The sequence below is a fragment of the Polistes dominula genome, unplaced genomic scaffold (genome assembly GCF_049000335.1).
Source record: "Polistes dominula isolate Pdom_NZ unplaced genomic scaffold, Pdom_raw_medaka contig_49, whole genome shotgun sequence".
NCBI classification, from domain to species: Eukaryota; Metazoa; Arthropoda; class Insecta; order Hymenoptera; family Vespidae; genus Polistes; species Polistes dominula.
Genome location: NW_028300914.1, coordinates 6,581,751 through 6,604,177, shown reverse-complemented (window position 1 = coordinate 6,604,177; position 22,427 = coordinate 6,581,751). Strand labels below are relative to the sequence as shown.

The following is a 22,427-nucleotide window of genomic DNA, read 5'->3' as shown; positions in this document are numbered from 1 at the left end:
TTTAAAAAAAAAAGTAATGAACTGCACATAACATAAGTGAGTAGTTAGAATTGTACATTTGAAATAAAATAAATTTGTATCATTTATATGAATATATCTATATTTATTTATTCATTTGTTCCGTTGTAAAAATATTATAAAATTATACATAATAAAATTAACATCATTATTAACAATGCACAATATATGTGCAGCAAATGCATAAATTAAATGTTTAAAACTCTTCATTTCATAGTCGCAGATCCATACACTTTGGTACGACGTTTGCAGTTCTCATAATAATTGTTCACGCAATACTAAGGAACATTGAAAAAATGTTTAATTATTTTGTACTTAACACAGCAACAATTTGGAAAATCAATGTTCATTTTCTCAAATAATACTTTTAATAAATCACAGTTACTATTTCTAATTATCACATCTTGGTACAAAGTGAAATAATGTTCACAATGTAAAATTAAATTATAAGTTTCCATACATGGTTCTTTTAAACCACCTTTGTTTAACCCTTTGGTGTAATATTTTGCTTTTTTTATAAAATCTATATTTGGCAAATTTGAAGATGTCAAAAATTGCACACAATTTCTACAAACACGTTTGGCTACAGCATTAGTTGTGCTGCCAGCTAAATAAAAGATGCTATTTGCATCATAACGAGAAATCCAATTACTAAACTCATCAATTAAAAATGTTTGCACACAAAACTGAGTATCACTTGTTTGTAGCTTCTTTACTGGAGGTTCAACAGTCTTATTTGCAGTCAATACTGTATGGTTATTACAAGCAAGCGTTAAAATAAGAAATTGTAAACTTTACAATACTATGATCGTTCTATTTATATACAAAAAGAATAAACATACCTTCAATTTTGGCTAGACAAAGCCCAAAAATCTTTGTAGTGAGCTTAGAAATTTTTATTGAAAATGTATTTTTCAATATGTTTTCAGACAGATATTAATAGTTGTTTACGACTATTAAATGACTATTAAACGATTTCAATAAAATTTCTTCTTCACTTATTCACAAATAATTTAAAAAATTGCAAAAAATAACGATAAAACCTACAGACTAACACTCACTACATACGTTTTTTTAAAACTTCCGCTTACTCGAGGACTGAAAATGGCGGATGAAAGTACTCATATCTATAGTGCTCTACCGCGGTATGAATACGGCGGCATCTTTTGTAGCATCTTCAACCTAGCGGTCGAAAACATTACTACTTTTTAGACTATGACAGTTAGCGGGAAATTTGATTTTTTAAATTTAAATTTCCGTCTTTCTCAATAAAAATTACAATAAAGTTTTAATAAAATTGTACTCAATTATAAAGCTCAATTTTATTTTATTTTAATTAGAATATTAAAATTCTTATATTTTAAACGTTTAATTAACTTTTATGTTTAAGATCATGGAAAACACTACTTTTTCGTACGTTACGTTCAATATTTTACAAATTTCAAATAAGTATCTTAGTTTTAAAACTTCACTTACATACAATATTTAATTAGATTAAAATTATTTTTAATAATAATATTAGCGTTTGCGTTTAACAATTAAAATTTAAATCGTCGTGAAATATTATTATTTAAACACATCTTATAGATTATCGGACACGTGTAAAAAATTAGGTTACTTCAAAAAGGTTCGCTTCGAAATGATGATGTCTGAACAAAATTATAAAGTTAATACAGAGGAATCTAAAAATTCGAAAACGGTAGAAGATCATGACGAATATCAGTATTTGAATTTGATTAAGAAAATAATAAGAACTGGAGTTAAAAAAAACGATAGAACTGGAGTGGGAACTTATTCGATTTTTGGGACACAGATGCGTTTCAATTTAACAAATGGTATTGTTTCTTCCACAATGATAAGTATAAGAACTAAAGTATTTAATAAGATCAGAATTAGAATAAAAGAAGCAATTAGAATTTTAAAAAAATATAAAATTAGGTAAAATAAAAATAAAAATAAAAGATCAAAAATAATTTTACAAGAACAATCTATAAAAAGCGATAAGTATGAATATTATTAAAATAAACATCATTAGACTTTAATAATTTTATCAAAGTTCATCACAAAATCATCTGTTCATTATTCTCTTTATGTTATCATTACTTATATTGTTATAACTCAAAGGTCTCATATATATTTCTTTGAATTTCTATTTATGAAATTTTATGAGGATAAATAAGTTAAAGAAAAAAAATAGAAACTGTTTAACAATTTTTCCCATTATCTTCATAGGAATATTTCCTTTGTTAACTACAAAACGAGTTTTTTGGCGTGGAGTCATAGAAGAATTATTATGGTTTATTAAAGGATCGACTAATGTAAAAGAATTACAAGATAAAGGAGTACATATTTGGGATTCCAATGGTTCTCGTGCTTTTCTTGACTCATGTGGTTTTACTGACAGAGAAGAAGGTGATCTTGGCCCTGTATATGGATTTCAATGGAGACATTACGGCGTGGAATACAAAAATATGCATACAAATTACGAAAAACAAGGCACGTTTTTGTTAGATTAGTTAAATGTTTATAAATATGTATATAGGGTGGTAGTAAAAGGATCTAATATTTTAAGGACTTGATATTTTAAATGCTTATAATACTTATCAAGAAGAGTTAAAAATATTTAACTAATACAGGATCTAAAATCAATCCTTTTGATGTATTAAATTAACTTTTATTATTGTGTAGAGTGTTTGATATCGTACGTCTAAAATTAGACATTTTTTACTCCTTTTAATAAATAGTATAAGGTTCTAAAATATCAGATTCATTTTTTACCATCCTGTATATATAACTTACGTATATCATTATTAACTTAATACTTTAAATATGTTAACATAATTAATATGGAAATGAAGGTATTGACCAATTGAAGGAAGTTATTTATAAAATAAAGCACTCACCGGATGATAGAAGAATAATAATGACTGCATGGAATCCAGTTGATATCCCAAAAATGGCTTTACCACCTTGTCACTGTTTGGTACAATTTTATGTAAGTAATGGAACGTTATCATGCCAACTTTATCAAAGAAGTGCTGATATGGGTCTTGGAGTTCCATTTAATATAGCGTCATATTCTCTATTAACTTATATGGTGGCTCATATAACAAATTTGAAGGTACATTTCATCTCATTATAGTTGTAAAATATACATTTACAACAATAAATGGTTTTTCTTTCGTTTATCACAGCCAGGTGAATTTATACATACGATGGGTGATTGTCACATATACATTAATCATATATCGGCACTTGAAGAACAAATAAAACGCACCCCGAGGCCATTTCCCACATTGAAAATAATTGGTGACGTTAAAGATATAGATGACTTTACATTTGATAATTTTGAACTATTAAATTATAAACCACATCCAAAAATTGATATGCAAATGGCAGTTTAATCCAATGTTTATATGTGTATATTTTAAATTAAAATTTTACCAAATTAAATCATTTAAAAAACAATTTGTAAATATTTTTTAATTTTACTTACAAGAGATAATAATGCATTATTTTACAGATTTTTTTGAAACCTTATACACTTGTAGGAGCCCATTAGGACTATACATTGTACATTAGGAGTGAAGGAATATACTCAATCCTTTCCAAGATATTGAATGAAGAAATTTTACTAATATTCTTATATCAGTTCGTTTCAGCAGTTAGTACAAGCCTGAATTGAGTTTTAGATGGACAACCGCTTAGGGATATTACGTGCTCTTAATTTTAGAAAGATTTAATCACTGCTTGCGTGAAAAGGTGATGGACTGTGTGCTGGGAAGGTGTCATAGCAAAATTTCTCAAACCCATAAAAGAGAGAGTAATAACGATATAACTATACATTATTGAAAGTGATCGATAATCAAATCTAGGACAAGAGAAAGTTAAATAAAAAAGCTTCTGTATCTATAGTTAAGAAGGTATATAAGTTCCTGTCACTGACATTTTGTGAAAGGTATACGTTAACTTGACTAGATCATTACATCTTAAGCTGCATTTAGAAAAGAATTCAACAATGCTAATATATATATTTCATATGGTAAGTTTATATTATTATAAACATGCGACATAAAATGTATCCGCAAATATAAATTTTTATAAAAATTAACTCCATTTGTGTGATTTACACATATGTAATATGTAAATTGTCTTTTCAGAATTACAAGAAATATATCTTTATATATTTTCTTTTACATTCAATATGTATTATCACTTGTAACAAATGTAAGTTTAATATATTTATATTTTATTTTAACGCATTTATTTTTAGGAATTGAAACTATTATATAAAACAAAAGTTAATTGTTTCATGTTTATGTTCAAAAATAACTTTATTTAAAACCATCTCCTATTAAAATTGTAAATAATATTAATAAAGAATAAAATATAAAAGGTTTAAATATGAATAAAAATGAAAATGACTTATAATACTGGGGTATGTGTGGGGTAGTGTATCCGCGTGTGCGCGTAAATGTAAGAATAACTTCAATAATAAAATATTGTAGCATATACATATATATGGCATATATTTGTTTTCTATTTTAGCAACATCAATTTATTTTCTATCAAAGTTAGAACAGATGAACAAATTGCGAAAACCTGTATATACATTTGTCAAAACTGACAAGGAAGCAAATATTAAATGGGGTGTGCGACATTATGTTCCTAGAGCAACAGATATAAAAAAAATAACTAAACATTCTGCTACAGCTACAATGTAGAATAAAAATGCAATAATATGCACTATTTACTTTTAAAATGTTGATTAATTATTTGGCGTATTTATCCTTTATTGTTGTTTTTCTACCGAAATTGTAATTTGAAAAGGTGTTTTTCTTTCTTCTTAAAATTAACTATTACTTACAGAATTAATTTAATTATGGATACGTGAATTAGAAATAGTTATCTTGAAACATCTTATATATTCTGAAAGAAAAAATATGACGAATAAATTTAGATTGTGTTGAATTTATCTACTTGCAGCAATATTTTAAATATGGATGCACAATGTCCATGAACGAACATAACCCCTTCTCTAAACGATGTACACGTGCTTACGTTCACGTATCACTCGTTGAGATGGGTATTTGTATAAAACTTTAAATAAGTGGGAGGGAATCTAAGAAAAGTGAAAATGTTGTGCATTGCAAAAAATTGATCAATGATCGATGTCACGTATATCTATATATATATTCTATATATATTTATAAATCTAATCTTCGTTTCTTATAATTAAATTAAATGTATTTTAATATGTGCATATACTCGTATGTAAAATATGTGCAAGATAATAAATATATTGTGCATTCTTTTTGAATATTTTTATATTAGCAGTTATGTGCAAATTCTAAAAATTGAATGAATTTCATTTTTTTTTAGGTACATTAAAGTAGTTTTTCTCAACCGTTTGTTCATAGAAAAATATTAGTAATACGCAAAAAATATAACTCAGTTTTGAATTAAAATGAAAACTATTTACAATTTGTTTCACGTATTCTGAAATTTTTTGTCTGTAGTTACGATTAGCGGACTTACACTATTAGTTCTTATTTGTTGCATCATTTCAGTTAAAGAACAGATGGTTGGCTACTATGAATCATCGTTTGGTTGAGCACCACGAGACATTGTCTATAGACATAATCTCCGAGAATTTTGTTGATATCAGAAAAATATTAGAAAAATGTATACAGCAATCTCAACAACTTCAATATCACAAATTATTTGATTATATCAAATAAAAATGTAAAATTCTATGATTTCTATCGTTATCATACTTATCATTTACAGTCCCTTTCTAATTTATTTATATAATATCATTTTTCGCTAATAAATTAACGTTCTTTTTTATTTAAACAAAATATTAGATAATTTATCAGAAGTATGTACTATTATTTTATCTTTAGATTAAATAAAACTTGTTTACAAATTTTTCCTTTATAGATCAAAGTAATTGAAATAATTATAGGCTGGTTTTTATTGAATTAGTAATATTTAAAATTTTGTTTTAGTATTTTAAATGAATGGTATATAAAAAAAATTTAATAGCAAACAAAAATGGCAATGGTATTTAACACAATCATTGTCTCATTTAAACTATTACTTTATATATAATTACTGTAAGAATAAATCAAAAAGAGCGAAAAAATGTGAAAATAAATTAGGGACTATGTGATGTTGGAGTTTCTGAAAGAACAGAAAGTTGCATCAGTTTTATACCTGCGTAAGTGTGTCCATTATTAACGGTCTACGCTTCTGAGAAATTCTTGCTGTTACGTGCCTTTAAGCATACGCGCCACTCGCCATACTACGAAAGTCAAAAAATATTTTAAAATAAATTATTTAAAAAATATAAAAAAAGAGATGATGAATTTGTAAAAAAATTATTAAAAAATTGCTATTACGATTAAAATTAGATAATAAATGTATTCGATTTTCTAAGATCGATATTGCTATGGCATTAATCTTACGCACACTATTATACCCTGGCTGGTAGAGGTATAAAAAGTGGGAGACAAGGTCACCTTAAGAAACACAACTGATGAGAGTTCTGTCAGTTTAGTCAGTAGTAAACCGGTGTGCCGGCTGCCAGTATCATTTTCAGTGTTCACTTTTCTTACCTACTTATTCGTGTCTACAATTTTTTAATTAATTTATCTTTAGTGAGACTACCAGCGAAATATATATTGGAAAGGTCAGTGAAAGTATTTTTTCTCTTTTAACTATATATTGAATTTACAAAATAATATTATTTTCATTTTTAACAATTAAAGAATATAAACAATCGAAAATAGTAATAAGATTGACAATTAAGTAAGTAAACAATGCTTGATGTAACAGTGAAATTTGTATTTTTTATTTCTTCTATAATTTTATTGATTTCTTTTTGTAAAAAAAGAGTTGAGTCTCTCGAGGAATAAATGCTGAATTGAATTATCGTTCTTGAATTTACGTTACTTTTACTTTTACTTTTTTTGTTTATAACACAATGAAATGTCATAGATTTAAAAATATGGATATTTAGTTGATTTCTTTTTCATCTTAACTATTCTTAATATTATATTACCAATGTTCGTAAAATGAATTTTTGATTAGAGTTTTATCAATAAATAATAAATTTCTTATTATAAATATATTTATTTATAATTGCATTTAAATGTGTTCCTAAATCCAAAAATTAGAAATTTATTACCTATTAAAGTTTTTGTGCGCATGATGTCTTGCAGGATCACGTCAGGGTTACGTCAGAAATTTTCTTTTTGTAAAATACTTTTAAAACAACACCGTATATATTAAATATCAGCTTTACTATACTGATTAAGTTCGTTGTCTCTATTGCATTTCTAACGATTATCGTGATGCCACTTTACGCCTTCGTTTTATCACAATGTCAGTTTTCCTTCTACAAAAATGTGTCTTGTGTAGGTGGGTAAATATAATTGTGTTAGTTTTAGTTCCTTCCCTTTTGGACAATTCGATCCAAAATAAGATACGCCACGCTCTCTCCAGCTGTGATTCTTATATTGAATTATATTACTGAAAATGACTATTGACATTAGTTGAGATATTATTAAAATTTTTGTACATGTCGTAATGAAATATTTTTCTACAATTTTTGAGACAGAAATTATTTCTTTATTGTTAGTCAAATAAAATATTCTATATAAATTGTTCGTATTTACATACCAAAAATATATGTATTCACACATTCATATTTTTTGATAGCAATATTAAATTAAAAAAAGAAAAATATAAAGATAACAAAGAATCATACTTTTTTCAGATTTATGTGATTAGATTTGTTTTCCACTTCATAGATTTGATGGGTGACATAGATTAAATGGGTTTAAAAAAAACTTTGCTTTTAATTCTTGAAAATAGTATCGTATTTAAACATTGATTTCTAAGCATTCCTCATTATTTAGTTTTTATTTATACATCAATTTAACTTTATATTTTAAAAATATATTTTACATAGAAAAATATTAAACAAAAAATCGCATTTTTTGTAAATATATAGAATATTTAATAACAAAATTTAGCTAGTGCCAATACTTTTTTTATTCGATCCTACATATATGGTTTAGGCAATGCGAGATATTTTAAAAAACATTTTTCACTTCACATTTGATTGACACTTACAAAATATTAATTTTTATTTTTAAAAAAGTTTCCTCGAATATTTGCTAATTTTTCAACCAATCACTTTCATCTTCTTCGTTTCTAAAATACGGAAGCAAAATAAAATTTGTTAAAAATAGCCATTCGCTTCGACCATTGGTATCATCTCGAGTAGACAGGAAACATAAACGTGTAAACGTGAAGATATTTGACCGCTTTGACTTTCCGAGTTCGATGACCTTGAGGAAACTTTTATACTTCCAAAATGTTTGCTCGTACTTTTATGCGTCGTAAAAACATTTGAACTTTTTGATAACAACATATTTACATACTTTCCTTTGTTACATACATCGAGATGGCGTGCATAGAAATAATTTAAAAATTTAATTAACTGTATTTAAATCCAAATATCTGTTTTGATAATGGTAGTGCGATTGTTAATGAAATTATTAATAATTTGTTTTTGGGAATATCCCAAAATCATAATGTAGATAAATAATACATTTTGATTATTAAAAAATATTGGAAACTCGGTAAAAAAATGAAATATTAAAATAATAGTGAGTAAATAAATAATATAATAGGATATATACTAAAGTATATCCTTACTGACGTTTTATTTATCTTTTTCAGAAAAATGTCGTCGTTGAAAGAAAAATTGTTGACCAATGTCGTAGAGCCTACCTCCAATGGAAAAAATAAAGTTACTGTTGTTGGCGTTGGTCAGGTTGGAATGGCATGTGCCTTCAGTATTTTGACGAACGTAAGCGAATTATTTATTTTTTTAATATAGAAACAAAAATTAATAACAAATTGAGAACGTAAAGTAAAACCATTATAATAGTCTAATTTTTAAGTTAATGTTTTATTTCTATAAATAAAAAAAATAACATGTATATTTAATTAGTCTAAACTACTTTATTTACTTACTTATTTTCATATATAGAATGTGTCGAATGATCTCGTACTCGTCGATGTGATGGCAGACAAATTGAAAGGAGAAATGATGGATCTCCAACATGGTAGTGCGTTTTTAAAGAACGCAAGGATAAATGCCAGTACTGATTATGAAGCCACAGCAAATTCGACTTTATGCATTGTGACTGCTGGGGCTCGTCAACGAGAAGGTGAAACCAGACTTGATCTCGTTCAGAGAAACATTGAGATCTTCAAAGGAATCATTCCTCAGCTTGTAAAATATAGCCCTAATACGATCTTATTGATTGTATCTAATCCTGTTGACATTTTAACTTACGTCGCATGGAAACTATCCGGTTTACCGCAGAACCGCGTTATCGGTAGCGGAACAAATTTAGATTCTACGCGTTTCCGTTTCTTGCTTTCTCAGAAACTCAACGTAGCACCAACCTCTTGTCATGCTTGGGTAATAGGAGAACATGGTGATAGTAGCGGTAAGTTGATTATCAAAATTTGTTTTTTTAAAAAAAGATTTTCATTGATTTGGTCTAAAAGTTACAATTATTTGAAGAAATTTTTTTTAGAAAATAGAGAAATACAAAATTTACATTTGAGTATAATATTTATTGACTTTTAGAGCATTTAAATATTAATTTTTATTAAAAAATATTTATAATTGTGGAAATGAAGATCGTTTGAGTCTTGTATCGTTAAACATTTGTGTTGATGTTATTTACAATTTTATTTCTTTTCAGTATTCAGAAAAGGATATAAATAAATATAATCAAATTACAAGAAAAAAAAATATTTCTTGGACTATATTGTCAATATTTCTTTATTTTCAAATAAATTCCCTCAAATTATCATAGTTTTGATTTTTTTAGTACCACTCTGGTCCAGTGTGAATGTCGCTGGTGTACGTTTCCGTGAGCTTAAACCTAACATTGGAACTAGCAAAGACGAAGAACATTGGGATGATGTGCATAAACAAGTCGTCCAAAGTGCATATGAAGTTATAAAACTCAAAGGTTATACTTCCTGGGCAATTGGGCTTAACGTATCAAGTCTTGCAGCAACGATATTGCGAAACACTCACCAAGTCCACGCTGTTACTGTCAAAGTTACTGTGAGTCGATAAAGTAGACCATTTTGTATACATTATAAGATAATTTCTATAATATCATCTTTCAATATATATATAAAATGTATTTTTCATTCGTATACATTTTCACGATATCTACACTCATATTAAAAATTGACGTTTAAACATTAAATATTATTTATATATAAATATTCGAATTTATGATATTTTAGGGTCATCATGGTATTACTGAGGAAGTTTTCTTATCTTTACCATCAATGTTGGGTGAAAACGGTGTCACATCTATTGTTAATCAAATATTGACGGATGAAGAACGGAAATTACTTCAAAAATCAGCCCAGACAATACACGAGGTCCAGAAAAATTTGGAACTTTGAAACGACAGTATTGCGTGCATATACTTAGACTAACGTTCTTTTTGTCTTTTACGTGTCGTGCGTGTTCAATGTATATTTATTTTCATTAGGCTTTAACTACTTTTAAGCGCAAGTACCGATTACTTTCGATATTTTCACTTATATCGTGTCGTTGCATTTATTTCAACTATTATTTATAAATTTCTACAAAAATTTTAGTTATTATAATTTGTTGATTGTTTTTGACGAATACTAAAGGATTTAAGACGATATTATTTATTTTATGATATATAAATTGGATTCATTTTTTGTTTTTTTTTATTTCATGACAATTTCATGCAAATGTGGCAATTATGTTTTGGAAGCAACTAAAAAAGTATAAATTTCAGTATTAACATTGTAATTTACTTGTCGTTGATGTTGTGATATCATTATAGTAGTTTATGCCTTTATAAAATATCGTAGATCTAAATTTATTATTACAATCATGATACAATTATATATTTTACAAAAAAAACACTATCAACTATCATACCACAAGTTTATAATTATAACATAATAAGTTTTATAATTACTTGAAAAAGAAAAATACAAATTCTTTTACTTCAAGTATTTAGCTTATTTAACAATCAATAATAATCTGTCGATTAAGCCAAAGTAAATAATTTCATTTTGTTTTAATTTTAAATTTTAGTGACAGAACACAGGATCGATTTTCTAAGCTTTTTATATACAAAATAAATTTATTGTGTTAATAATTAATACTTTAATTATTTAATAAAGTTAATAACATAGAATAATTTAGTTTCACTTCAATTGCGTGTGGATATCACTTATATATCTTTTTTTTAACCTATCGATGATATTGCATTTCTCATAGTTAAAAATACAATTAATGATACTCCTTAAAAAAAAGTACTCCCTGGAAAAAGATTGAAATTTTTCAAATATTCGTATTTCTAAACAAATTATAAACAATAATATGTTTTATCGAACAAAAGATTGACAATAATGATAAATATTATCTTTTATTAAATCTTAAAAATATTTATTTCACTGATTTTAAGGTTATGCTGAATTTTAGGTCAATGTCTTCAAAAAATTGACAATAATGATAAATATTATCTTTTATTAAATCTTAAAAATATTTATTTCACTGATTTTAAGGTTATGCTGAATTTTAGGTCAATGTCTTCAGCTTTTCATCTATTTGAAGGGACTAGTTATGAAAAAGATGTCGCGAGCGAGTAGGGACGTGCAGTATTAGCGTATAGGGAGGAATGAACCCGCTCAGCACGCTAAAAAACGAATGACTGGGTCAATGCAATATAGTATATGCATGAGCCTTTGTTGAGTGATTACCACTGTAAGTGTGCCCAATAAGCTGAGTGTGTGCGTCTGCGTTTTGTGTGACATGGTATGAGTATGAGAGTAAAGGGAAATTCCTATTGGCTCACTGAAGGGAGGGGGCAGAGTGTATAACTTGTCCACGGAGATAGAGAATAAGGAGAACGATTGTTATAGGCAATTTGTCATAAATTGTGTCCCCTAAAAACGTAACAAAATACCAATACAGATCTCCCTCCAACAACACGGTAGATAGGTTCCTAGAAAATGCCCTGTTATTTGAAACCGTGTTGTTTCAGACTCAGAGTCAATGCAAAAAGGGGAATTGTGTTCCGAAAACTTTTTAAAAACAAATATTTTTTTTTTTAAATGACCAACTTAATTTTTATTAAAAATATAAATATAGGAACAATATAAAAAACAAGTATTCTATTTTTTAAAATAAACAACTTAATTTTTATTAAAAATATAAATGTATGAACAATTATTATTATTATTAACTGGCATTAGGAACTCGAAAGTTTATTGCCGCAAATACCAAATCCCGCCATTGTTCCCGTCCCTGAGCGCGATACTTCCATTCGCGGTCTTCGTATCCTATTTTTTTCAGGTCCCTTCTAATATTATCCTCTCATTTACGTCTCGGTCTACCTAGTGGTCTTTTCCCGTTTGGTATATCGACCAATATTTTGTGCGCCCTTCGATCCTCCCCCATGCGCGCCACGTGACCAGCCCATCTTAATCGGCGTGATTTTATGACGTTAATAATGTCCGGTTTGTTGTACAATCGATGCACTTCTACTTTATAGAGTTTTCTCCATTCGCCCGTTTCCTCATCGCGTTTTGCACCGAAGATTTTACGAAGAACTTTGTTTTCGAAAATCCTAAATTTCTTTTCGTCCTGTAACGTAAGCGACCACGTTTCGCTACCATAAAGGACTATCGGCAGGATGATTGTTCTGTATACCCTGATTTTTAATCGCCTAGACAGCAACCGCGAGCTGAGTAATTTGTTAACCGAATAAAAACATGAATTGTCTAAATTAATTATTTTCTTAAGTTCTTCGTTAATTTCGTTTGTCTGGTTTATGATCAATCCTAAATACCAAAAATTGCTGACCCGTTCGAAAATTTTATCTCGGACGACCAAAGTTCCAATACTAGGCATATTCTGAACTCTATCAGTTATCATATATTTGGTTTTTCCGCACTTATTTTCAGTCCCAGATCTTTAGTAATATCTATTAATATTTTCGCGTTATTAATTAATGACTCTTCATTGTCCCCTAACAAAGCAATATCGTCCGCGTATGTCAACAATTGTGATGTCCCGTTCAACTGTAGACCATTTTTACTTTACTGCAGTTCTTTGACAGCGAACTCCAGTACTAAATTGAACAAAAGAGGTGACAATGCGTCCTCCTGTTAACCCGCTATGGATACTAAAATCTTCCGACATTTGGTTAACTATCTTCACTTTACCCCTAGTTTCCTTTAGGCAAAGTTGAACAAGGTTGACCAATTTTCTTGGTATCCCCTGTCGTATTAGGATTTTGAACATTCTTTCTTGTTTTACCGAGTCGTACGCTTTTTGAAAATCTATATAAAGTTTATGTACCGGCTGATTAAATTCCCATTTTTTCTCTAAGATTTGCCGAATGGCAAAAATTTGGTCTGTAGTCGATCTATTTCTCCTAAAACCACACTGGTGATCTTCTATTATCTCGTCCGCATACTGTACTATCCTAGCTAGTAAGATGTTTGATAGTATTTTGTAACACGTCGGTAAAAGTGAAATACCCCGGTAATTATTACAATCCATTTTGTCTCCCTTTTTAAAAATTGGGATTGTAATCGACTCTTTCCATTGTTCCGGTAATGTTTCCTTGCTCCATATTAATTTGATTAGCTCAAAAATTTCTTCGATCAATCTATTTCTCCCCCATTTTATTAGCTCCGCAAGAATCGAGTCATTGCCCGGTGACTTATGATTTTTTAGTTTTTTAATAGCGCTTTTTACCTTTAACATAGTTGGTTCACTAACCATAGGTTTCGCTGTTGAAAATCGAAATTCTCAGTTTCCCGGTCGTTCTCAGATTCTACATTTAATAACCGATCAAAATAATACGTGTTCAATATCCCCGTTGTATCCGAAACTAAACTGTTGTTCTTTCACTAGATCCGTCCTAGCTTGGAATCCCTTTTTGAGCCTATTTATCCCCGCGTACATACCAAGGACGTTACTGCTTTGACAATTTTCATCAATTTCCTATACTTTTTGTTTTAAAAATTTTCGCTTCTTGTTCTTAATTAAATTGTGCGTCGCTTGCCTAATATTGTAAAATTGGTCCCGGGTTAGATCCGTGTTTTGGGTCAGCCACGAGATACGCGCTTCGTTTCGGACTTTGACGGCTAACTCGCATTCTTCGTCGAACCATGGTTTATTTTTGTGCCTTTTGCAAAAACTAACGATAACCTCCGCCGATTAGACCATCGCGTCGCGTATGTTTTCCCATTTTTTATCCGTACTCTCATCTGCTTCGTCAACTTTCTTTGCCGACGCGAGTCTTTTCGTTACTTCGGCCGCGTACTTTATTCCGTTTTTTCCCTTGATAAGCTTTTCACGTTTATCCGTTTATTTCCTATCCGCTGTCCATTGTTCTTATTTACGGAAAGCCGTTCCCTCATTCTAGCATTAACCAAAAAAGGATCCGAATCACAATCCGCCCCCCTGTACGACCTAACATTTAATAAGCTCGTGTGTCACCGTTTATCTGCCAGAACGTGATCTATTTGGTTACGCGTATTTCCGTCCGGGGAAATCCAAGTTTGTTTATGGATGTCTTTGTGTTTAAAAAATGTGGTTTTAATGATGAGATTTTTCCCGGTCGCAAAGTTAATTACCCTTACTCCTTATTTTTCTCAGGGAGACTCTTGGGCCCGATCATTGGTCTAAGGAACTCTTCTTTACCGATTTTCGCGTTAAAATCTCCCACGACTATCTTCATGTAATCTTTCGGCAATTAATCCACGACGCGCTCAAGTTCCTCGTAGAACCCGTTTTTAACTTCGTCCTCTTTATCTTCCGTCGGCGCGTGCACATTAATAATCGCGATCTTGTACCATCGCCTCTGCAATACGATCAGTCCTAACCTTTTATTTATAAACCTAATGTCTTTTACCGCGGATAGTATTCTTTTCCTAATTATGAACTCGACGCCGAAACTATGGATCTCCGACCCTCCATAGTAAAGCGTATACCGAGTATAACCCCGCGTTAACCGAACCTTCCCTGGCCCATCTAGTTTCTTGTAGTGCGACGATTTCTACCCAGTACTTCTCTACCTCCCCGACCATCACCTGGAGCGTCCCGGGTCTGAACAGGCTTCGTACGTTCCAGGTGTCCACTTTTAAGTTCTTTCCGTTTTTTGACTTTATCCGACACGAATTCCCCAAGGTAGTCCCCACCTGGAGATCCGAACGGGGGACTAGTTTACCTCCGGAAAATTTTACCCTAGTAGAATCCATGGCAGTATTTATTGATGCTCGATAAAGTCGTTTTACGGTGTGGGGTAATCAGACCTACGCCCAACCCCCGAACAGGAGAGCCAATTCCAAGTCGGCTGTCCGCAACTGCTTATTCAATTTATTCGCAGCTAACCTCCATCCCTATGCAGAACTAAGGGGCCCTTCCTCTATCCACAACCCGAGGACGCTCTGTGTCGTGGTGACTGGCACCCACCCACCCCGGGGACCACTATAAACTAGTTTTCCTTTACCGAGACTAGCAGCTGTTATGCTAACACAGAATGTATGAATAATATAAAACAAAAAATATTATTTTAATTTATATATATATAACGCAACTTTAATTTAATAAATATCTTCATCGTCACTGCTCAGCTTAATCACGGAGAACGTTTTTTCGGTGGAATGATATCGCCTTCACTTTCAGAACGTTTTTCTTCATTTAAAGTTCTTGTATCTTCTTCCCTCTTTAAAAAATCTGTAATTTTACTTTGCTTGTTTTTTCTTACCAGGTCATTGTAAATTTCTCGGTATGGAGCTAGACAGTTTTGATGCTTCCTTTTGAATTTTCGGCTTCTTTCTGCGGAAGGGTCTGCATTTAAGAAAAATGACTCGAGATTTTCAGCTAAGCTTAGGGCTTCTTGTAACTTTGTTAATGTTAACTTATTAACTGCACAATCTTCATCAGTGCTAGTGTCCTCAGGATCAATTTGATTTACAGTTTCAGATACCATTTCTATCAAGTTCGCTTCGTTAACTTGTTCTACCACTAATAAACCTTGAACGTCCACAATAGCCATATCCACAAAACCTTCCCCTCCGAATGATTTAGCAAGTTCTAATATGCCACCAATTCTATTTTGTGACGATTCATGCAAGTTTCCTATTTTAACTGAAGAGAGCCATATCTTCTTCCAACACACATTTAACGTTGATGTTTTCAGTTCACAACAGCGTGAGACACTTTTGTTTTCAGGCCATGGAGATGAAAAGAAATACTTTTAGTAATATTATATCTTTAAGACGGTAAGCCTCGCCGCGGCTGTAGAAGTACAGTATTGTACAAAGGTTTTTTGAAAGGAAACCGTGTTGTAGTATGCAGTGTTGTAGGAGGGTTCCCGCAATTTATGAGTCGTGTTATAGCGAACCGTGTTATAAGATGCCGTGTTGTAGGAGGGCCACCTGTATATGATTAGTAATGGGAGGTTTTTTAGTAATGGGCAGGCGGTCCGTATTGGGACTGGTATAGTCAGGCTTCTCCTGACTAGGACGGAATTCCGGACGGATTAAATCCGACACTATTTCAGGTAACGGACCCGAAATGCTTTTGAATGGTTTTTCCTCCTGTCGTAACAAAAAAAGGCTTACTCCAATAAGGATACCTTCATCATTTGCAACTTTAGATTTTGTTCAAACAAACTTTTGCACACTTTTAGTGATCCAGTTGAGGATTATATATTGTACTCGTGAAAATTTACTAATGGCCAGAAATTTGTGCAAAAAAGTGAGGTAGAAATTTCAAAAAAATTCTTAATTTTATTATGTTGTTATAATGTTAATTTTTTAATAAAATAACACTTACAAATAAAAGAAACTTAAAACGCATTAAAATATAAATTTACCTATTTTTTTGACTATGTTCCCTATAAAATTAATATAACGATATTTATGAACTTCTTAATTATTTTGATTGACAATTTAAAATAAACTCTTGTTTTGTTGCTCTCTAATCAAAGTTTATTTTTTATTTATTAGTTTTAACTTATTGAACTAAAATGATGTAACATTGCGAACATTTACCCTCACTTGTAATAAAAAAAATGATATTTAAAGTTTATTATTTTATGTTAATCTTATCCTATTTCTAAATTATAAACTTATTCACACACTGAATATATAATAACTGTTATTCCTATTGTTTACCTCCTTATACCTTTGTTACTCATCCCTTTCTTTTTATTCAATCCTCATTGAAATCTTATCATAACAATTGATCAACGGATACGGTGTTGTCAATCATATAATGATGTACAAAACTCGTCAAATATAACCATAAATAAGTACAATTTCTTTATATTAATATAACATACCCTAGAAAAATAAAAACAAAAAGATAAAGCGAATTAAATATGCTTTACATTAACAAAAATTAGAAATAATGAAAGAAAATCAAGGATAAAACTTTTTCCCGTCGAGTATTCGATTTAGTGACACTAGGGACATAAAACCGTATTGCATTAGCAAATTTTTACGGGTGCAACATATAGTCCTCATGAATCGTTACAAGTGTGCAAAGTTTGAAAAAATTTTGAAGTTACAAATGATGAAGATGGTCTTGTAAGCTTGGCGATTTTCTCGTTTAGAAATGAAAAAAAAATGCATATAGAAAATTAAAAATCCACATATTTCTCAACCTTATAACTAATATATTATAAAAGTAGTTTTTAAAATAATCCCGTAGGTTATGATATTTTCAAAGGCAATTTTTTTTATGCAAAAATGTAACACAAAAGTTACGGAGAAAAGAAATAAAAACGAGTAATCTCGTGAGCGATCTTTAAGTGTTAATAAAAGGTTTAGAATTATATGTATAACTTCATTTTGCATACTTGTCTAATTGGAAAAATCAATTTTATTAATTTGAAAGAAAATAGAAGATTTTTCTAATCTTATGGAAATAATAAGTTAAAATGCGAGAAAAAGAGACGTTTTATCGCATGTTTTTTTCCCCCTAGTTGTTTATGTATTCTTATTACATGTCTTATTATCTCGTCTGTTAAAGATTCGTAATTAATAAGTGGAAAAATACTTCCATAACGTGTCTATTTTTTTATAACAATTATATTAAAATCTGAATTCAAACTTGAGTTATTTAAATTTCTCTAATAATGATATAGTAGTAAAAGGGTCAGTTACAAAAGTCAGTTTAGGATTGTAGGCTCATACTTAAGGGTCATCTGGTTGGTCATCAATAATATAATTGTTATGAACTATTTTTTCAACGAAAACAATGAATAATGGTTTTAAATTTTGTGACGCGTATAAATGCATAAAATGTACATTATGCATTACTAAATAAAATAAAATAAAATATTTTCTTTACAATGAAGTTGGTTAAAATCTCATTGTATATTAAGATATATATATATTTTTTAAAAACCTATAAACTTTTTACTCTTCAAGGTAGGAATATGCATACACAAAGTGTCAATATATATATAGGTTCAGTATTAATTAATTCAACCTCAATGTATATTCGTCACTGTTAAATTAGTTACAAGTGCAGTAACCATGGATTCGTATAATAATTGACAAACTGCGGTAATGGCAGTATATCTAAGTTTCTGCGAATGTCGCTCGAAAATGTCTGGCCCGATACGACACGAGCGAGGGTAAAGGACTGTCGAAAAACACGTGAAAAATCAAGGGGAATCGCGTGATTAGAGCAATGGTACTAACCCTACAATTCTCCTCTTCGTTTTTACGTGTCTGTTGGAAAAATTGGGAATATGTAATGTCAAAAAGAAATCTTGGTATAAATCGAGGTTTCCGAGATTTACCACCGACAATATTCAAGGATATCTTAAACGGTAAAAATAATGAGAAGAGAATCAAATTGGCATCATTCACGGAGGATGCTTCTTGTGGTTCTGATAAACAACGAACAGATTTGCAGTAAGAGTTGTGGAGCACCGTTTGCGTTGAGAAATTTTTTTTCTTTTTTTTCTTTTTTTTTTCTTTTTTTCCCTCTAATGTAATTGTTTATTCAACATTATCCTGTTTGATGATATTTGTTCTTATCATTTAGACCGATGTGTCTACGTGAAGAACTTTTGTGCAAGGTGTCCGAGCCTGTAAGAGATTGTTGTCATAAAGTATCTATCGTTGGGGCTGGTATGGTCGGTATTGGTGTTGCCAGCGCACTTCTATTTCAGGTATAAGTTCCTTTCCCTCTTTTTCTTTATTTTGACTTTCTTCTTTTCCTCTCCATTCACAATCTACACCGTAGCAAAGTGAAAGTTCGTATGTCATACGAGGAAATCGTATTACTGCATACGAAATCTTCCATATAAGGGTGAATAATTCGTAAGTTATTCGTTTTATGAAAATAGGTTTCGAAAAAAGTTTAATGTTGTCTAAGGGAATATACGATAATATGCTTTAATTTGTTTTTTATTATCTTAGTTTTTTATTGAGATATTAAGGGCTTCTTATTTATTCGGATTCGAAAAAAATATTAGCCATTTCATGTAAAAAACTGAAAGTAATCTTAATATCTCGATAAAAAAGTAAGATAATATAAAACAGATTAGAATACTGTGTATCCTCTTAGACACCATTAAACTTTTGTTTGAAACATTTTTTCATAGAACGAATAACTTACAAGTTATTTAAAATTTTAATGTTAGCAAACTCACCTTGTATAAACAGTAATCTCGGAGTGTACAAGAAATTCATTATATCATAATAATTATTTAATAATCGTTGAACGCGAATTTTTAATATTAGAAAATTACATCTCATATTGCTATTGTGGATGCATTTCCGAAAAAACTGGAAGGAGAAGGCATGGACTTTTCTCATGGTTCGGTTCTTATAGGAGATCCACGAATCGATTTTGATACAGGTAATACAATATTTTCATTCATTTTTGTAAACAGAACGTTCTATATATCAAAGTATACAGGGTAGTAGAAAAAGGGTCCAAGATTTTAAGGATTTATAGTACTTATTAAGAGGAATAAACAATTTATAATTAACATAGGTCCTAAAATCAACAATTTATATCCTTTTGATATAAATAAATTGTTATTATTCATGAGCGTAATGTATTTCTAAATATATATTTTTACATAAATTTAAAATCTTGCCAAAAGACTCGTTTACAATGTTGAACGCACATAAATAATAAAAGTTAACTTATAACAAAAGGATTGATTTTAGGACTCATATTAATTAAACATTTTGCATTCGTCTGGGTGAGTACTATAAGCTTTTAAAATATCGAACCCTTTTTTTACCATCCTTTGTATACTTATTAATTTGTGAATACTTTTTCGTAGATTTTTGTGTCACGAGCAATTCTAGGGTGGTGATAGTTTGTGCTGGGGTGAGACAAGAAAAGGGTGAAAGTCGTTTAGATTTAACGAAGCGAAACACTGATATAATCAAGACAATAATACCTCCTTTATTAAGTTTTAGTCCCAACGCAGTTTTCGTTGTTGCCAGTAATCCAGGTTAATACGAATTTGATTGATTGTAAATTCCAATTTAAATAAATTTCATTGTGATCAGAACAAATATATTTGCTTCTTATATTGCAGTCGATATTCTTTCATGGGTAACATGGAAAGTGAGCGGTTTGCCATTTCATCGTATTATCGGTAGCGGAACTTACGTAGATACTTGCAGATTTCGATACTTAATTTCCGATCGCTTAGGTATCGCTCCAAGTTCTGTTAATGCTTATATTATAGGCGAGCATGGAGATTCTCAAGGTCAGTTGCATTCCTTGTATATATATTTATGAATTGTTTTCTCAGTTTTCAATTATTTTCTCTTACATTTCTAAAAAGAAAAAAATAAATGGTTATATTATACGAATATGTATATGTAGGTAATTATAATAGTGAACAAACAATAAGTACAAAAATTGATTTTACAATTTACTCTTATGTTACAATTGTTTATATTATAACATAAATTATGATGAATAATTTTGTTAATTTTTTTTTTACTTACATCAGTTCTTTGTCAAAATTATTGATCCATACATATTGACAAGGCGTCATGTAACTGGTGGTACACGTGCAATATCGTAAATTACACATTTTCTTTCAACAAATTTACAATAAATATAATACTGCAAACATAAACAGATTGTTTACTTGAAATAATGATAATTAAAGTTTTTAACCTTATATACATTTCTCTTAACAATTTTCAATAATAACTAATAGTTTCTCATATATTCAGTACTAACAACTATACTATTTCTTATAGTTCCACTTTGGTCGGGAGTAAATGTCGCAGGTGTGCAATTTCGTGATATTATTCCGAATATTGGTTTGGAAACTGACGAAGAGAAATGGCACGAAATTTCCAAAGAAGTAATGGGTTTGTAAGTTAAACTTCCTAAAAACCAAAATTACATTATTAAAAATTCGTAAAATTCGTACGCAAAAAAAAGAATAATTTATACGTAATAATTGATTTTCTTGTATTTTAGAGGTGCGACGATTAGATGTTTAAAAGGATATTCGAATATTGGTATAGGACTTTGTGTAGCTGATATTGTAAATGCAATATTGGGGAATGCACAACGCGTTATAACTGTGTCGACTATGATTCAAGTACTATCATACAAATACTAGTATTATTATTTCAATGTATTCCGTCATTTAACAAATTTTTCTTTTACTTTTATTTAATAAGTATTATATGAAAGATAAAATCTTTTTTAATTTTATTTTATAAAAATTATTATACAAAATGAGACTTAAAGTGAATAATTACTGAGGTGAGTTATTTATAAAATAAGTTTTTTTTCAAGTGATATTTTAAAGATGAATTTGACTTGAAAAGGAGTGAATTTGAAGTGTATATATATATATTTTAGCTTTCGTTTTGTTTTCTTAGGGACATTTCGATATATGTCACGAAATGTATTTGTCACTACCCTGCGTAATTGGAGAACATGGCGTCACAAAGATAGTGAGACAACGCATGACTGAATTCGAGAAGAAGTTATTTCAAAACTCTGCAAATATCGTGTATAACGTTCAAAAGGATATCAAGTTATAGTCGACTCCGAATTAGTCGAACGAGAACGTCATTCAATTTCGTACTACGTTTAACTTGACATTTGAAAAAAGTATTGTTGGTTTTAATAAATCACATGTAGTCTTCTGATCCTTTTCGCGCGTGACTTATCTCTATAATAATACGAAACTCTTAAGTATTTATACTTTCAGATTCCTGAGAAACGTTCGGTCATTATTCCACATATTATTCACTTTTAATATATATTTTTTTTA

General features: G+C 29.8%; 3 protein-coding genes and 1 long non-coding RNA gene across 6 annotated transcripts; all 4 read left to right on the top strand.

Annotated features, from left to right (window-relative positions):
* The first annotated feature begins 1,454 nt into the window (after positions 1-1,454).
* Positions 1,455-3,486, top strand: Ts (Thymidylate synthase). Of its 3 annotated transcripts, none has more exons than XM_089169981.1 (4): positions 1,455-1,853; positions 2,326-2,514; positions 2,877-3,139; positions 3,213-3,486. In XM_089169981.1, the coding sequence occupies exons 1-4, from the start codon at positions 1,658-1,660 to the stop codon at positions 3,420-3,422; spliced, it is 858 nt and encodes a 285-aa protein (XP_089026107.1). In that variant the 5' UTR covers positions 1,455-1,657; the 3' UTR covers positions 3,423-3,486. The 3 variants fall into 3 exon arrangements, with proteins under 3 accessions (XP_089026107.1, XP_015173877.1, XP_089026108.1); XM_015318391.2 differs by having other exon boundaries at positions 2,251-2,514; XM_089169982.1 differs by having other exon boundaries at positions 1,656-1,853; positions 2,251-2,514; positions 2,877-3,013.
* A 140-nt stretch (positions 3,487-3,626) lies between these two features.
* Positions 3,627-5,861, top strand: LOC149033356 (uncharacterized). Its single transcript, XR_016175811.1, has 3 exons — positions 3,627-4,060; positions 4,179-4,245; positions 4,567-5,861. It is a non-coding gene; the product is annotated as an uncharacterized LOC149033356 (long non-coding RNA).
* Positions 5,862-6,552: 691 nt separating this feature from the next.
* LOC107065066 (L-lactate dehydrogenase) lies at positions 6,553-11,124 on the top strand. Its single transcript, XM_015318383.2, has 5 exons — positions 6,553-6,712; positions 8,773-8,902; positions 9,086-9,551; positions 9,942-10,183; positions 10,372-11,124. Exons 2-5 carry the CDS (start codon positions 8,777-8,779, stop codon positions 10,534-10,536), a joined length of 999 nt encoding a protein of 332 aa, XP_015173869.1. The 5' UTR covers positions 6,553-6,712; positions 8,773-8,776; the 3' UTR covers positions 10,537-11,124.
* Positions 11,125-18,838: 7,714 nt separating this feature from the next.
* LOC107064963 (L-lactate dehydrogenase) lies at positions 18,839-22,274 on the top strand. Its single transcript, XM_015318186.2, has 8 exons — positions 18,839-19,065; positions 19,199-19,325; positions 19,900-20,017; positions 20,454-20,627; positions 20,715-20,888; positions 21,394-21,511; positions 21,620-21,743; positions 22,030-22,274. The coding sequence occupies exons 1-8, from the start codon at positions 18,839-18,841 to the stop codon at positions 22,192-22,194; spliced, it is 1,227 nt and encodes a 408-aa protein (XP_015173672.2). The 3' UTR covers positions 22,195-22,274.
* The last annotated feature ends 153 nt before the right edge of the window (positions 22,275-22,427 follow it).

Coding starts and splice junctions, on each gene's coding strand:
- Ts (XM_015318391.2), top strand. CDS start 1,658: ATGATGATGTCTGAACAAAATTATAAAGTTAATACAGAGGAATCTAAA. Junction 2,515..2,876: donor TACAAATTACGAAAAACAAG/GCACGTTTTTGT, acceptor ATGGAAATGAAG/GTATTGACCAATTGAAGGAA. Junction 3,140..3,212: donor CTCATATAACAAATTTGAAG/GTACATTTCATC, acceptor CGTTTATCACAG/CCAGGTGAATTTATACATAC.
- LOC107065066 (XM_015318383.2), top strand. CDS start 8,777: ATGTCGTCGTTGAAAGAAAAATTGTTGACCAATGTCGTAGAGCCTACC. Junction 8,903..9,085: donor CCTTCAGTATTTTGACGAAC/GTAAGCGAATTA, acceptor TTTCATATATAG/AATGTGTCGAATGATCTCGT. Junction 9,552..9,941: donor AGAACATGGTGATAGTAGCG/GTAAGTTGATTA, acceptor TGATTTTTTTAG/TACCACTCTGGTCCAGTGTG.
- LOC107064963 (XM_015318186.2), top strand. CDS start 18,839: ATGGTACTAACCCTACAATTCTCCTCTTCGTTTTTACGTGTCTGTTGG. Junction 19,066..19,198: donor AAACAACGAACAGATTTGCA/GTAAGAGTTGTG, acceptor CTTATCATTTAG/ACCGATGTGTCTACGTGAAG. Junction 20,628..20,714: donor CGTTGTTGCCAGTAATCCAG/GTTAATACGAAT, acceptor CTTATATTGCAG/TCGATATTCTTTCATGGGTA.